We start from the raw sequence: 17,802 nt of genomic DNA on the forward strand, positions 1-17,802 counted from the left end.
GTAGCTATTGTGTTTTAATCTACAAAATTGAAAAGTATGTCTTATTGCTTGTAGTTATAGGAATTCATTGTCTATTTTTTACAGGCTGCCTCTGAGGGGCTAATTACTCTTGAGTTACTTTCTTGTATGTCACAGGGGGTCAAAATAATATTCTCCTTACCACATAGCATGGCTCCTTCCTGTGGGACATACAGTGATCGGCTCTGTCTATTTCCACCCATATCTAGTTTCATTATATATAGCTTCCTTCACAAGCACTACACAAAAACAAATCCTGACTATTTAGAGCTTTTTCCTGCTTCTGGGAGTGTTTGTATTAGCTTTGCAGTTTCCTCAGTTGGCTAACTTTAGTTGAATAAAAGTCTTATCTAAAAAGCCACGCCCATTAGTTAGCTAAAGGCTTCTGGGATGGGCCAAATTTTGGTTTCATGCAAAAAATGAGAATTTGATTGAAATTATCAAGTGCGTCTTTACAGTACTGAAGACACAAAATAAGTTGAGTATCATCTAGTTGCCTAAGGAAATAAAATTTTGTTGGATTGTTGGAGTTTTTTGGTAGCCTTTTCTGCCCCTACATTTTATTACGGAAAATTTTGAACATGCAGAAGAGTTGAAAGAATTGCACAGTGAATATCTGCATACCTACCACCGAGATTCTATTCACACTTTGCTGTATTCGTTTAATCACGTATCTGTTGAAACATTTTTGATAGTCGGTTGAAGCCACTGCCTTTGTTTGTGGAAGAAGCATAGTGGGTAGAAACTACTGGGCAGTAGATACTTTTGTTGGTGTAAGTCTTAGAGGTTCTCTGCTGCCTGGTCTTATGCCAGTGACGGTCGTGTGATCCCCATTCTCATTGGTTGAGAGCTCAGTGATTTATTTTCAAATGAATTCCAACTAGATTATGTTGCAGGCAGAAGAAAGACAAGGGACATTGGTGGTGGAGGGGGTTAGGAGGCCAAGATACCCCTGACTGGCTTGCATAACTGGTACAAATCCTATCACACGAATAGCTACCATTTATTGAGTGGCTACCATGTTCTAGAGCTTTATCCCATTTTAGTTCTCACAACAGCTGTGTTGCTATTGGTATTATTAGCCCTATTTTATGCATTTGGAAATCGAGGGTTAATGAGATTAAATAATTTATCTCATGTCTTACCTGTTAAATGGCGCCCTTGGTATTCAAACCCAGGTCGGTCTGACTCCAAAACCCATGCGTGAACCAGAAGTCGGTACTGCTGAAAATTCCCTTGATTGCAGAGTTCATAGTTTGCGTTCATTTGTGTTTTTAGAATTGTGCACATAGGGCCACATCTAATTTGAGCCTGGTATAGTAGCATTCTCGGGGAAAAGAGCTTATCATATAAATATTTTTATGACTGTCAAGGCCTCTTAATTCTTGAGGAGGGAGGGCCCTTTTTGAAATCAGATATCCTGGGGTTTTCACTGACCTCGTTTCATTCTCTGAAGAATGAAGGAATTTTCAGCTTTGTATTAAATTGTGGAATGTATAGCATTCCTCCTGTAGCCAAACCAAATAAATATAGCAAGTGTGTTTAGGATGTGGCAGTGGTAGTTCTTTCCTGCCCTTTTTTTTGAAAGATGTTTTTGGGATGGTAGCCAAGTTGAAGCTTCTTACTAATAAAGAAGTGAAACCTAAGCGAGCTCCCTTATTGCCCCGGGGCCCTTGCAGGAAGCCTCTCCTTGGTTTCTCTGATGGTCTTCAGGGCCTGTTTCTGTGAGTGACCCAGGGAGCAGTGCTTTCTAACCTGAAAACTAAATGGGTGCAGGTGCCTTGAAAGCAATAGTTCTGAGCCTTTCTAGAGATTACATATTCCTTTCTGAAGCTGATGAAAGCTCTGGACCCTCTCTCCAGGAAACAATATATATACATTCACACAAATACAATTTTACATACAAATTTTGCAGGTGTTCACTGGCCCCCAAGTCTATTGACAGAGCACCCCAGATTAGAAATCCTTTAAGGGAAAAATATTAGGCAACTGGAAAGTAAGATTTGAGCATCAGTTCTTAAATGGTTTTCATAAATATTTACCTCATAAAATTGTACTAATATAAAAATCTTATTTTAGTATCCCAGATATTTTGTTCCGTCTCAAAGTGTTAGTGGTTCCCATTTTGTTTAAAACAAACAAACACAATTAACAAGGATATTCATGAGTTCACTGAGATCCTAAGGATAGAGGAAATCCTCCATGTTGATTTCTAACTTGCTTTTTTGATTTTGTTTCTTCTACCAGCAAAACATTTTCTCAGAACTACTAATAAGGCCAAAGCTTTAGATGAAATCCTTTGCCAGGCCCCAGCATTAGGTTTTCATTTCTTCTTTAATCAAAATCTCTTCATAATTAACAAGTACATAGCACTCTTTCCTTTTGGATACTTTCAAATGCGAGTGCTCAGGCAGTACTCCCGGCAAGTTACGTCTTGTTAATCCTCACAAAAACCTGTTAGGGATTCATTATTGTCCCCATTTTACAGATGTGGACAGCAATAGTAAAACAGGTGAAATAAATCGATCAAGACCAATTCTGGTACTAAAAGGCAGGTTTGAACCATCTAGGGCTAGCTCCAAAGCCCATTTTCTTCTTATTTTATCATCCTGCTCTGGGATCAAAGAGTTGACCATCTTTTCCTGGTCACTAATTTGCCCTGATCGGAGTTTTAAAAGCCCAAATTTCCATCGGTGGATTGGGCTCTTTATTTCCTTTTACAGCTAGCCAGTTGTAGAATTACTGATGTGTGTGTGTGTGTTTGTGTATGTGTGTGTCTAAGTAAGTTAGACTTTAGGTTGTGACATGTCAAGAGTGCTGGATTTACTAGCTAGATTATTAAACTCAAAACAAGGAGAGGCGAGCAGGGTGATCTCTTGCCTGTTCTGTTTATATAAATGGATGTTTGAGATACCAGACTCTGACAGACAATTCCAGTGACTGAAAAGTCTGTGGAAGGTTTGTTACTAAACTTAGCATCATTTTCAGGAAGGAAAAACCCTAATGGTTTGGAACAGGCCTGGAGAAGAGTTGAACTCTAAAAGATAGTTAAGATTTTATCAAATCGACTGAAGGCCAGGTGTGTATTTCTGAGCCCGCTTGGGCTAGCCCCGGTGGGAACCCCCAGGTCAGCTCGCTGCCTGGTGGTTTTGCTGAGGTAGCAGGCTGGGTCAGCATTCTGGGAAGGTGGTGCGGGTGGCTGAGTGAGTTTTATGAGACTCAGCATCTTTCCTGACAAAATTCGTGTTCTTCCAAACCTTGTACTTTTCCTAGTTTCAGCCTTTTTCTACACAGTGAAACAGGAAGGAGAATGAGTAGGTTGCTTTACTGTCTAGCCTCAGATGTACGTTTTTTTAGTGTGAACAGATTCCACAGAGCTTTAAGTGAGGCAGCACAGAGCAGGAAAGAAGTAGGTAGAATTCTAAGAGATGAGTAGAAATGACTGGGAGCCCAGAGGAAGTTGGGTCAGGTAGTGAAGTTTTAGAGACGTGATCTCGTTGCCTTTGAAAAAACGGAGTGATAGAGGAAGCTGGCGTGTATGCAGAGATGTACCATTTAACTCCCAGGGTGACAAAACTTGGTATAAAGGAAAATTAAGTTGACTAATTTGAAGATATGGGGAGAAATCAGATACAGATGTCAAAGAATGAAGTTGTACTTTTTGAGTCTTTACAAATTAAGGGGATGTATTTTGTGAAAAATTTCCTTTTAGCAGCATTTCCAGGAGGTTTAAAAAGGACAGTTCAGACGACAGGATTATTAAAGGGCACTTGGACTGTATTTTCTACGTGCTTGTTAGGATGAGGAGATTGGACTCTTCCGCTTTAAAAGCTTTGTTTCCCTCTTGGCTTCGTTCACCTCCTTCCCATGTGTGTTTCTGAAGCTGTGTGTGGGATTCTAGCAGAGGAAGGGTAGGTTGTCTCACCTGTTTCCATTTCCCCCACCCCCCGCCATAAGTTTGCAAACACTTTTTGACACTCTGATCTGTAGAAATCTAAACAGCTTGTCTGGAACCAAACTCCTCCTTTGATTTTATGGTTCATTCTGCGTGACACTGGAGTGGGGGCAGGAGGGTGGAGATACAAGGTGTTTGGACCCTTCTGGTTCATGGGATTGTCTTTTTCCCTTTTTCCCCTTAGGAACGGCGTGAATGTTGAGGGGGCGACACACAAGCAGGTGGTGGACCTGATCCGAGCAGGCGACAAGGAATTGATCTTGACAGTGTTATCTGTGCCTCCTCATGAGGCAGATAACCTAGATCCCAGTGACGACTCGTTGGGACAATCATTTTATGATTACACAGAAAAGCAAGCAGTGCCCATATCGGTGCCCACATACAAACATGTGGAGCAGAATGGTGAGAAGTTTGTGGTGAGTGTCAGCCCAACTCCGTCCGCACACGGCTCGCTTTTGTTTCCCCCGATCTTAATGGTGCCGATGCCCCCTAGAGCGCTAGAGGAACTGACTGCCGCGGAGGTCAGTTTGCCAACCGGGAAGGTGGGTTCGCACGTACATAAGAGACCCTGAACCTGATTTATTGCAGGGCGAACGACGGTAATGAAGAGTCCATTTCTGCTTACGTATGGTTCCGTTTTATTCCAGACAGTTTTAAGTTTGCATTCTGGCCTGTTGTGAACGTGTGTGCGTTTGTTTTGTTTGCTTGGTTTAGTTTTGTTTGTTTGGTTTAGTTTTGTCTGTTTGTTCTTGTATGGGTTGTCATAGCTCGTTGCTAATGGCAGTCTCACTGTTGACTCCGTAGAACTGTAGCACAAGTTTAACCTTAAAAGACGGTGTCTTCCAAAACATGGGGGTCACACAGTTTGCCCCTGTCAGAGCTTACAAGTGCCCCAGACTCCTCTCTACCTACCTCTTGTTCTTTTCCGCTTTCTCTGCAGATGGCTGTGTGAATGATAAACTGGTTTTTCCCAAGGTCCTACTTATATTCTGAATGCAATTCACTTGAGCTGTTTTATACGTTTCCGTTCTGTTGCTGTTGCAGATATGCAGGAAAACCCATCTTGAATTTTGGGTGATGTGTGCCAGCCCCTTCCTTTCCTGAGTGCCTTTGTTTATTCTTCAGCACCTGATTGCCACTGGTAGCCCAATCTGCTTAATTTTCCTCTTGGTTTCAATATGCTTTATTTGCCTTTGATTATTTGGGGAAAGTTGACATAATGAGAAATTCATTATTCTTTGCTAAAAAATGCAGTGGGTTCCGTTAGATATTGGCAAACAGACTACATGTGTGTAAAGCTGACGTGCTGGCTAAAGTTGCAATCTCTGAAACTGAGATCTGTCCCCTGTCTAGGAATGAGCCACTAGACATTTCCAGTCAATTCTTTGTGTGAGAAGATGAGAAAAGCAAGCAAGGCAGCTGGAACAGTTCCAAAAGGCTCAGATCATGTTTGACTGCATGTGTGAGCTAGCCGGAGATGACAGCACATGGGTTTTATGTCAGCTGGTCTGCGTCTTCTCAGAACCGAGTGCACAAAACAGTGTTTTGTGTTTCCGAGGTGCTAAACTTTGAATCATAAAGCCTGTAAGAACCAGAAATCAAGGTCAGGCCCTAAAATGGAGCAGATTGGATGTTGAGACCTTTTGGGAATTACCTACGACCTTGGGAAACTCTGTCGACTTCAGAAGAGGAATGAAACTCATTGTCCTTTAAAAAAAAAAATCAGCTTTACTGAGCATAATTTACTTCCATTAACATTCACCCATGTTTAATATCCAGTTTCATGAGTTTTGATAAATGGACATAGTTTTACAATCACCCCCACCACAGTCCAGATATAGGCTATTTTCACCACCCGGAAAAGTCTCCTCGTGCCCCTTTGCAGCCTGTCCCCTCCACCTACCACTACCCCTGTCAGCCACTGAGGACTTTCTGTCACTATGTTTTTGCCGTTTCTAGAATGTCAAGTCCCTGGAATCATACTATATGTAGTCTTTTGTGTTTGGCTTTGTTCACTCAGTGTAGTCTTTTTAAAATTGATACATGTTGTTGCATATAGCAATAGTTTGTTCCTCTTTAATTGCTGGTAATATTCCATGCGATGGATCTACTACAATTTATTTATCCATCCATTTTCTTGGTGCACGTTAGGGTCGCTTCCATGAGATAACATGAATGTACGGGGCTTTCTGCAGACTTGTGTTATCATTTCTCTTGAGTACATACGTAACTAGAAGTGGAATTGCAGGGTCATATGGTAAGTGTAAGTTTAACCTTGTAAGACATTGTCAAAGTGTTTTCCAAAGAGGCCGTACCATTTCTGCGTTCTCACCTGCAGGGGAGAATTCCAGTTGCCCCGGAACCTCTTGAACACTTGGAGTTTTCAGTTGTTTAAATTCTAGCCATTCAAGTGGGTATAGTGGTGTCTCACTGGTTTTCATTTGTGTTTGCCTAGTGACTCGTGATGATGCGTTTATTTTCATGTGCCTAATGGCCCTTCTTACATCTTCATTGATGAAGTATCTGTTCGACTCTTTCGTCCATTTCAAAAATTGTGTTGTCTTACTATTATTTTGTTGAAAGAGTTCTTTATGTATTCTGGTTTTAAGTCCTTTATCAGATAGATGTTTTGTAAAATATTTCTCCCAGTCTGTGGCTTGTCTTTCTATTTTATTTTTAACAGTGTCCATCAAAGAACTGAAGTTTTAAATTTTGATGAAGTCCAGTTTGTCAGGTTTTTTTTTCATTTATGGATAACGCTTTTTGTATTCTAAGAAATCTGCCTAACCCAAGGGCACAAACCTTTTATGTTTTATTGTAAAAGTTTTATAGGCCTATCTCTCTGTTTTTGTAATCACTTTATTGAGATATGGTTCACGGACCATAAGTTCACCTACTTAAATCGTACAGTTCAGTGGTTCTTAGTATGTTCAGAGTGGTGCAGCCATCACCACAGTCAATCTTAGAACATTTTCATCACCTCAGAAAGAAAGCCCGTGCTATTTTGCCATCATCCTCCAAACCGTCCATTGCGCTCCAGCCTTGTCTGCTTCCTGTCTCAATATATTTGCCTATTCTGGGCATTTCATATAAGTGAAATCACGTGTTTTCAAGGTTTATGCATGTTGTAGAATGTGTCAGCCAAATAAGCTTCCACTGTAGGATAGGCCACATTTAATTTTTCTCTCCTCAATTGATGGACATTTGGGTGTCTACTTTTTGGCTATTATGAATAATGCTGTCACGAGCATGTCTGTGCACGTTTTTGTGTGGATATGTTTTCATTCCTCTTGGATATATATTTAGGAGTGGAATTGCTGGGTCATATGGTAACTCTTGTGTTTAACCTTTTGAGGAACGTTCACTGTTTTCCAAAGTGGCTGCGCCATCGTTTTCATCTGACGTTTAGGTCTGTGATCCATTGAATTGATTTCTGTATACTGTGTGTGTGGGGGGGTTTTGTGTGTTTTTTCCCCATGTAGATATTCAGTTGTTTCAGTAACCTATTTTGAAAAAAAAGTCCTTTCCCCATTGAAATACCATGGCATTATTGTTGAAAATCATGAACGTGTATGTGTGGTTTTATTTTTATTTTTGTACTCTATTCTGTTCCATTGATTATATGTCTGAACATTTCAATATTTACATCTTTTTGAGTTTGGCCTCTGGTTGGAGTCTTTTCCCTTGAAAATGGGTCACATCCTCCTGGTTCTTCACATAATGAGTAATTCTGTTTTGTTTTGTTTTTATGATGAGTAATTTTGAATCGTGCCCTGGATATTGTGAATGTTACATGGCGTAGACTCTGGGCTCTGTGATATTCCTGAGGACTGTTGATGTTTTTGTTTTAACTGGCAATTAACTGTGAGCTGTGCCACCTTCTGTGGGTTGTACCTGAAGTCTCTGTGTAGTTCTTTTAGCCTTTGCTGTGCTGCTTTGAGTCTGTCCTGCGTACATATCATTCAGGGAGGGGTCAGCGGAGATATGTGTGGTGTTACTTCATTGACAGAATTAAGGGATCCTCTTCTCTGCTTGTCTTTCCTCTGGAATTCGCCACTCATTCCGGTGGCAGCCATGGTTGCCCAGAATCCTTTTTCTTTTCCTCCAGCCAGAAAGATGGCAGGGTTTCTATCGGATTCTTAGTTGCAGTAGCACAAAGTTAGGCTACTTTGCGACTGATGCCCACTGTCAGGGCAGAGCCCCCTAAAAGCAGCAGACTGCCTCTCCCTGTGGGGCGCTCCACATTTTGAATCCCCTCTACAGTCTGCTTGCTTGTAGTGTACTGTTCAGATGCTCAGGTAATTGGGTTTTGTATTTTGTCCAGAATTTGTGGTTGTTATCACTGGGAAGGTTGGTCTATAGGGAGCTTATACAATAAAACATGTATAAAATCTTCAGTTCTGTCAGTTTTTTCTTTATGTATAATGAAGCAATTATGTGTTCTTGATGAATCGACCCTTTTAACATTATGAAATATCTCTCTTTAGCCCTTGTCTTTGTTCTGAGGTCTTTCTCTGATGGAGCCACTAAGAGCCACTTCAGCTTTCTCTTGATTGTTGTTTTCATTGGATAGCTTTTCCATCCTTTACTTTTAACCTATCTATATAGTTGCGCTTAAAGTGGGTTTTTTATAAATAGCGTATATTTATGTCTTGGTTTGTATCCAGTCTGGCAATCTCAGTCTTTTATTTGTAGTGTGTATATTAAATGCGTCCCTACACTTAGTATAAATATTGATATAGTTAGGTTTAAATCTACCATCTTATTCTTTTTTATCTATGTCTCATCTGTTTTATATTTTTTCCTCCTTTCCTGCCTTCTTTTTGATCAATAAAATATTTTGTAATCCATTTTATCTCTACTGTTGTATTATTAGATATAACTTGCTTTATTTTCTTAGTAGCTGTTCTAGGTTTATAATATACATCTTTAACTTTTAAGTATAACCTTTAAATAATACAATGTTACTTTATAGTATAAGAATTTTATAATGTATTTCATTTCCTCCCCCCATCCTTTGTGCTGTTGTCATACATTTTACTTCTATATGTGTTATAAATTCCATGATACTTTGTAGTTATCTTTGCTTTAAACAATTGAAAACATTAAAAATGAGAAAAGATTTCTTTTATATTTAACCACATATTTACCATTTCTGGTGTCCTTCATTCCTTTATGTAAATCCAATCTCCACATGGTATCATATTCCTTCTGCCTGAAGAATTTCCATTAATATTCATATAGTACAGATCTGCTGGCAATGAATTTTCTGAGCTTTTGTTGGTCTAAAAAAGTCTGTATTTCATCCTTATGTTTGAAAAATATTTTTACAGGGTATAAAATTCTGGGTTGATAGTTTTTTCTTTCAGTACTTTAAAATGTCACTCCAGTCTTCTGGCTTGCAGTTTCTGATGAGAAGCCTGTTCATTTTAGTTTTTGTTCTTTTATATGTAATGTTTTAACTCCCCCGGCTACCTTCAAAGTTTTCTCTTTATAGTTAGTTTTCAAATTTTGATTTTTATGTGTCTAAGCGGGTGTTTCTTGGTATTTATTCTCGTTGGGGTTTTCTAAAGTTTATATCTGTGGTTTGATGTCTTTTATTATTTTTCAAAAATTCGTAACTCGTATGTCATCAAATATTTCTTCAGCCTCGTTCTTTATCTCTTGTCCTTTTGAGATTCCAGTTACATGTATTTTAGACTGTTTGATATTGTCCTGCAACTGTTGGATACTGTATTCTTATTTTTTCCTCTCTCTTTTTGTTTTAATTTAAATTAATTTTATTACTCTGTTTTCAATCTCTGGTATGATGTTTTTTATTTCTGTTATTTCCATTTGATGTTTTCTATCTCCTGAAATTCCCTGTCTGTTCATACACGTTGTCTACCTTTTCAATAAGATCTTTTAACATATTAATCATAGTTATTTTAAAGTCCCTGTCTGATAGTTTCAACATCTGGATATCTCTCAGACTGCCTTATCTCTTGACATAAGTAGGTTTTTTTGTTTGGTTTTTTTGGGGGGGGGCGAGAGGTATTGTTTTTCTGTCCTGTGATATTTGATTGAATGCCAGGCATCATGTGTAGAGCATTAGAGACTGACGTAAATAATGTTTGAACTTGAAAATGTGTCAGACCCTCTTCTGTTAGGGGATTGAGTCAGTTAAGCTCAATTTGGGTTGTGTTGTGGCTGTCATATCATTATTGTGCCATAGGCTTCAAGTCACTCTAGCAGTAGGCTGCCTTGTGCTTAGAGTAGAGGCTGTGGTCAAAGGGTTTTTCTCAGAGTTCTACTCTCCCCTCCCTCTCAGCTCTTAGCCACCCCTGCATGCCTGTATCCCCGACAGGTTCTCTGTCCACACTCTGGCCCCTTCCCCACTGCTCTTGCTTTTTACTTGGGCTAGATTCATGGTAAAGGTAGATGCATTCTATGTTGTCTGATTCAGCCTCAGTCTTAGGCAGGATCTGTGTGCCTGTGTCTTGGAGGTGAGGTTTTCTTAGCTTTTCTGTCCTTCGTCCTTCCTTGTCACTGCCAGTCAGTGCTCTACCTGTGGTTAGTCTTGGAAAAGTTTCTTGTCCCTCCCCCAGCTCTAGCAGACCTCTGCTACAGTATCAAGGTAAGAACCTGGGTCTAAGATATTTTCCAGGAATGGAAGGTTTTGCTTTTACTCTTTCCTTGGAAGTAGTGGATCTTTGCCTGTGCTCTCTGAATGAGAGTGTTTGCTGCCCGTCCCCAAGGGCTTAAGGCTTTTGCTTTAGTCGAAGAGAAGGGTCTGGGGAAAGTGGGTGGTGTATTGCGTTTGTCCCCTATCAACTGCCAGTCACCTCCCTCATGCCGAGGCTACCAAGGGAGACTCTCTCCGGTCTCCTGCCCTGCCCCAGTCTTTCCTGTGAGCACAAGGCCCATGGAGAAACTGGCAAGTGAGCAGGAGCTGTGTGATGTCTGGGGTGGGACTGCTATTCCCACAGCTCCCTGGATGCTGAGCAGAAGCGGGCGCTACCTGTGGTCACACTTCGTGTCTTTGTCTACTGACTGTTCTGTGTCTGTTTCTCCTGACGGAGTTTTCTCCTGGGTGCAGGTCAAATTTCCACACTTCTTTCTTGTCCAGTAATTTTTGATTGGCTATTGCAGATTTGTGAATTTATTGTATTGGGTGTTAGATTTTGTTTCATTCCTTGAAAGAGTGTTGGAGTTTTTGCTGGCATGCAGCTAAGTTACTAACAGATTACTTTGATGCTGTTGAGTTTGATTTTAAGCTCTTTTAGGGCGAGTTTAAAGTAACTTTTAGTCTGGAACTAATTTAGCCCCACTCCTAAAGCATGGCTCTTTTGATTTCTTTTCTGAATGTCATGTAGATTCAAGGACGGTCTCTCTATTCCGGCTAGAGGGAAGTCAGTTGATTCCAGATCCTTTTTGAACTCCAGGATTTGTTCATTTTATGGCTCACCCTGGTGATAGTTCTTTCCTCAAGTTGTTATTCAGCCAAAGTTCAAGGAGATCCTATGCTGATTTCTGGAGCTCCATCTCTCTCCAGCTCCCTCCTCTTGTGTACTCTGTCCTGCAAATTCTAGCTGCTTTGGCCTCTCTAGACTCCAGTCTCTGTCTCTTCAACTCACTGAAGTTGCTGAACTCTGTTTTGGGGCCCCTGTCTGAGTTGCAGTTCAGGAGTTAACCTCTAGGCAGAAAGCGTAGGTTATGGTAGGGCTCGTCTTGTTTGTTTCTCTTTTCTCAGGGATTACAGTTCTTAGCTGCCTGTTGTCCAGTGTCTGAAAATAAGTGCTTCTCGTATCATGTCCAGTTTTCTAGTTGTTACAGGGGAGGTTAATTGCCACCCAGAAGTTCCCAGATTGCCCTGTAAAAGAAGAGTATTGTTATTTATGGACAATTCAATTAAAACTTGATTTGAAATATTCTTGTCTTTAAAAGAAATACCAGTGGAACTCTACTTCATACTATATGGAAAAAATAATTCCAGGTGGATTAAGGACTTAAGTGACAAAAAATTAAAAGCTCTTAGTAGATAGTATAGGTGAGTAGCTTTTAGGTTCTGGGGATAGCGAAAACGTTTCTTCAGACACAGAAAGCATTGGACTTAAAAATATTGATAAATTGGACTCTTCAAATTGAGAACTTTCAAAAAATTAAGATACTTTAAAGTGAGAGGACAGATCATACCCTTGCGTGAGGTATTCACAAGACACACATGTGAAATGATTATGTCAAGAACATGTGAAGAACTACAAATCAATGGGAAAAGCACAAAAACTCAATAGGACAGTGGACAAAACATATGAATAGGTGTTTTACAGAAGAGAACACTCCCAAGGCCAATGAATGTATGAAGAGACGATCAACAGCATTAGTAACTAAGGAAATATAAATTAGGGCCACAGTGAGAACTCTTTTCACACCCATTTCATTGGCATAAATTAAGAGGCTCTTTAATATTACTGAAAGTGTAAATTGATGGAACCCCAGGAGAATCTCTTACACATGTGCAACGGGGCTTGTATGCAAATGTTTGTAGCCGCGTTGTTCACAATAGCTAAACCCAGAAACAACCCAAATGCCCATCAATGGCAGAACAGATTTTTAGAAAACCAAACAAAGTGTTATATACAACGATAAACCGCAAAGGTATATAACATTGTGGTGAGACTAAGTGAAAAAACAAGTCCCGAAAGGTCTCATGCTACATGATAACCTTTTTATAAAACTAAAGTACCCTTTAAAAAGTAAACTAAAAAATTAAGGATTGCACATAAATACAGAAAAACTTTACAAGGAAAACCAAGGGAATGATGACTATAGTTGAGTATGATAATTTTGGGGATCAGGGAAGCGGGGATGGGATGAAGGAGGCAGAGACTATATGGTTAGAAATAAGTTATTGTCAAGGTCTTAGCTTTTAGTTTACTTTTTACAGGATTAAAAATAACTGATCAAATAGTCAAACAAAGAGCTCCTCAGAATGAGACTGTATTATGAACCAAGAATTGTGATTAATCCAGTTCTGATACCGAAGGTCCAAATAAAGAAAAAGAAAAGTAATAGAGACCATTTATGAGTCACGTTAGGGCAAACACGCATTTACACACGATAAGCCTAAGCTATTTAAGAGTATGTTGCTGCCTTTAATGTTTTTTTCTTTCCAAGAAGGAGCCTAAATACTTCTGCGTCTGGGAAGATTCCCTTAGTTACGGATCTCAGAGATTCCATCCAGAAATCAGCTGAGTGTGCCATCTCCTTTTGCTGTTATAGGTAGCCTGTGAATAGCAAATAATGTGTTTTTTCCAAGATGAATTTTCAGCTAAAACCCAGATGAAATGGTAGGGTGGCATTGTTGGTCGTAATATGCAATGAAGATTCGTCTAGATCACTAGCATGAACCAGTGCAGTGTCTACTGAACATTTGGAAGCTGAGCTCGGGTGATATTGCCATGGCTGAAATGCCATCTTTCTACTTTTTGCCTAATCACTTTTGATTGTATAAGGAGATTCTCTTCTGTGTGTTCGGTAGCACAGTTCCTGTCCTTCCTAGAGGGTTGAGGAAATGAGAACATTGAAGTAGTCAGATGCTACATAGAATGAGACACTATCACTTAAAAGTCTTAAGAAATCTGTAGGTGGCGGTTAAGGAACCAACAAAACAAAGATCTCTGACATCTAGGATTTCGGTTTCTGCTACTCACTACGGCCCAGATGTTACTAGAATTGCTTTCCCTGCAGTGGTTTGTGCTCATTGCCAGAATATATCAGTTACCATCTTCTGGCATTCATCTCACAGAACTGAGACATGAGGGTAGAGAGGAATGGCATGGCATGTGTTGTCAACATTTACTAATGAGGAATTTAGAAATTATTTCAAAGCTGAATTTTGGAACTTTGACTTGCAGAATACAGTGACGAAATTAGATCACTGATCAGATAAGTTTTCCTCTTTGCCCACCCAGAATTAATCCCATTTCTCTTCCTGGGGTGCAACTCAGCAAAGAGGATGTCAGGGGGCTGGCACTTGTCCCCTCAGGCAGCTGGCTTTGCAGTCTGAGCGTCCCAACTTGAAGTCTTAGGATATGGCCAGTTAGAAAACAGAATGACCAGTGATCGTTAAATTCAATGTACTTTCATAGAAAGTTAGACTGACTTCACCTAATGCCATGAATGAGCCGACCAATGTGAGGATTTAAATCAAACTGGGAAGATCCCAGAAGCACTGCTTGCCTGGGCACGTTGTTAGTTCCTATTTGATTACGTTCCCCTTCAAGTCCAGAGAAGATATTTTCTGATGGATGTTCTCCTCTGTAATGAGACTATTGTTTCTCATGGACCATGTATACTCATGATTTTTAGGCAGAGGACCTCAGCTGGGACTTAAGTAAATCAGCCTTTTTTTTTTGCAAATGAGCGTGTCCAAACTAAGGAAATGAATACTAATAGATTTTGGTTAATTTTAAGGACAAGAACAAAGCAGTCTCTGTTGGGATCTCGTTTTGTATGTTTCTCATTTGCTAAGTACAGTTAATTTTAAAACGGTTTGGGTCTTGTGGAGGCCATTTCTACTTTTATTAAAGTATTACGGAACCGTCAGGCGTCCTCTTTATATTTCTGTCCCCTTTGACCTCACATTTAAATGGGGGAGGGAGGGGGAGAGCCTAGTTGATGTTACTATTCTCACCTGATGAAGAAACTGGAAGTCAATTTTTAGGGTTTCTTTTTGCAATTGCCACAAAGGCCTCTTAAAGTAGGCTTCTTTCTATCTTAGGAAATGTTTTACTGGACTTCAGACCACTCAAGTGGTCACCATGGAGGAAACGCAGTCATGGCTTTCCTGTGCATTCTGAAAGACCACGTCCTCTGCCTTGGAAAAAGACGTGGGGGTATCTTTGAACCAGCAATGGATGCTGCCAGCTGGTTTTACCTCCCTACCTCGTCCTTGTGTGAGGAACTCAGGCTGCTTTATAACACCAGTAGCTTGTGCACTTGCTTTTTAAGCTCAGCCATGGTGATGTTACTGAGAAATTTGCAAAGTTTAGTTTGAGAAGTAAGTAGACAGGACCAGATTGACTGGATAAGACGTCTTGAAACTGCCTGCCCTTGAGAGAACGTGTGGTCCTGTCGGGGGGAAGACCGGTGCTCTTTTCATGCTTTTGTGCGTCCGAAAGCAGTGCCGGGAATACTTGGTCATGTGTGTGATTCATTACAATCAGATACATACTCGAGTCGTAATCACAGGGAGGAAACTCATTGACCAGGATCTTACGTGCATGTCCCTGGAGGCTGTTTGAGAGGGATTAGAGGCTTTGCTTTTAATGGGGGAGGGATCACAGGAGAGTTGTGGGAGAGGCGTTTGGAATGAATAATTAGTTTATTTTTGCATTTAATTCATACTTCCTAAGCCACACAAGCGTGGGGAAGGTTCTTCTTGAGCTTGAAGGAAAGGCTCTGGCCTATACGTTCTCGGTGATTAACTCTTGATTACGTGAGTAGGTGACCTATTTTGTACACATATAAAATTCTGAATGATTTTTGCTAAGCCCGTAAATATGATTTGGAGCTAAAATTCCCTTCTCTGCATTTTTAAATATGTTCTGAGAATACAAAGTAACTTGGATTATTTGATGTTTTTCGATTTCATGTTCTGCCGCTTTATAAGGGCACATACTCAAGAGCCGCACATATGTGCATTCATTTTGTCATTGTATATTTGCTGAGTGTCTACTATGTGCCAGGTCCTGGGCTAGAAGCTTGATATGCCTCTGTGAACAAAAATTTCTGCCTGTTTCTACATGAGAATTATTAGTCTTTATTATTAGGAGGAGGTCCTTAGAGTACATTTATTCTTGAACTTTTTGTTAACTCCATTTTAATGACGGAAGGGAGAGGAACAAAACTCGGGATATCTGATTTCAGGAAAGGAGTTTTTGATAACAAAAATGCCACAATTGCTTACATCATTTTTAGACCTTTTCTTTGGAAGCTTGGGCCACACACAAATATTCGTCACATTGCTTTATAATCAGCCCTAGCTTTTTACATCTCTCTCCAAATTTGCATGCTTGTTCATTCACTATACTTACCACATTGGCTTTACATGACTTTTAACTTTCTGAAAATAAAAGCCACCCATAAAAGCTGATAATTGCCTCTGAAGACATTTAAAACAGTGTGTTGGAGGTAATTTTAATAGCAAAAATAAGGGGGTAGCCCTCTTCGGTACATGGAATTTCTGGCATGCTTATTAAAAGGAGGTCTTATTTTACAGTGACGTTGAACATGCCCTCTGCTCGGTGGGTACAGAATATACCTAGCCAGTATCAACCTGAGCCTGACCTTCGATGCGTCTGTGATTTCGTTTGTAGTAAATGGGCTTTGTTTTCTCCTTCCTGCTCCCCAGGTATACAATGTTTACATGGCAGGGAGGCAGCTGTGTTCTAAGCGGTACCGGGAGTTTGCCATCCTCCACCAGAACCTGAAGCGAGAGTTTGCCAACTTCACCTTTCCCCGACTCCCGGGGAAGTGGCCGTTCTCTTTATCAGAGCAGCAGTTAGATGCCCGGCGCCGGGGCTTGGAAGAATATCTAGAAAAAGGTAAGCAGGCCAGTAAACTCTACCATTTTGAGTAGACCTGGGCTCTCGGATGTGCTGCCACGCCTGAACAGCAGCGCAAGGTCTCCTGAAACTCAACAGTGAAAGTAAGTCAGGTTCTGACTGGGGGTGTCGAATGATCTGAGCTTGTAAACCAAGACCAAAATGTCCAGTGCAGAGACCAATAGCCTATTTTATTACTCACTGAGCACATAACTACAACAGAAAAATGCATGGTTAGTTTTTGATACATTATTTGTAGGCTTATATACAGACGCACTGATCAACATGTTGAAGTGATTTGGGAACTCAGTGGGCAGTATTTAAGACAGTTCTATTAAAACGATTCTCGGTTCCCTGGCACAGCCAACTTGAAAACTCCTTATTCCTCTTGTCCATGGATAGGTTTGGTGAGTTGTAGGCAAACTTATTCTGAACAGGTTACAGGTAGAAGCACTGAAACTGATTTGTGACCTCAGGACTTCCAGACAGCACAGTAGGAATCCGTGGGTGTGGGTGCCAAAGCATTTGTCTACCTAGGACGTTAGATCTGAATAAGATAGTTCATTCTGTGGTCAGAAAAGAGACCTTACTTCGCTACATTATGGAGTTAACGTGATTTGCTCACCGTGCAATAGGTGTTCCTTTAAAATACTGATTTAATGGAATAACAGTCTTGCGTGGTATTTAGTAATTCTGTGTCCTTGTGTCCTTGTGTAAGAACTAATTGACCTAGTTGAATTTTTTTTAAAACTTTGGTAGAGAACCTTATCCCTGAAGAAAAATAATTTCCCCCGAAGAAGTAGTGAAACTTCCTCATCTGTTTTTAGCTTTTTTTCTAAGATGGAATGGCCTCCAAACACAGCCCTTGGGAAATGAGAAAGGGCAGAATTTTTTTTTTTTTTTTTTATAAAATGAAGTAAAGTCATCAGTGTAATGTACTACCCTCATGAGAATGCCAGGAAATTAACTTTCTTAGATTTAGATGATTAGCTACATACCTGCCTGCTTTCCTTCTTCTTCCCTTCCTTTTTTTTTTGTTGTTGTTGTTGTTTAGAAGCTAAAAATCAGTGAAGTGAGAAGATGTGTGCAGCTTAATACATAATTACCTACCCATTTCCCCAAAGTGGCTTTGCATGCTCGTGGTTCTCTCACTGGCCTGTTCCGAGGCCAAACAGATATTTTTCCTTTTGTAGTTCAATTTTGTGTTTGGTTTATTTCTAATTGACCTTACACTCACTCTAT

The 17,802-nt window shown here is 40.2% G+C and overlaps 1 protein-coding gene across 7 annotated transcripts in view; it reads left to right on the forward strand.

Annotated features, from left to right (window-relative positions):
• Positions 1–17,802, forward strand: part of SNX27 (sorting nexin 27) — a 60,498-nt gene that overhangs the window by 18,816 nt on the left and 23,880 nt on the right. For 4 of the 7 annotated variants that reach the window (XM_074319075.1, XM_074319078.1, XM_019739998.2 and 1 more), the window contains exons 2-3: positions 4,158–4,389; positions 16,368–16,560. In XM_074319075.1, the coding sequence (XP_074175176.1) occupies positions 4,158–4,389; positions 16,368–16,560 (425 nt within the window). The remainder of the gene's footprint in view (positions 1–4,157; positions 4,390–16,367; positions 16,561–17,802) is intronic. The other 3 variants (XM_019739999.2, XM_074319076.1, XM_074319077.1) reach the window with 1 other exon arrangement.

The sequence above is a fragment of the Rhinolophus sinicus genome, linkage group LG14, assembly GCF_036562045.2.
Source record: "Rhinolophus sinicus isolate RSC01 linkage group LG14, ASM3656204v1, whole genome shotgun sequence".
Classification (NCBI taxonomy): Eukaryota; Metazoa; Chordata; class Mammalia; order Chiroptera; family Rhinolophidae; genus Rhinolophus; species Rhinolophus sinicus.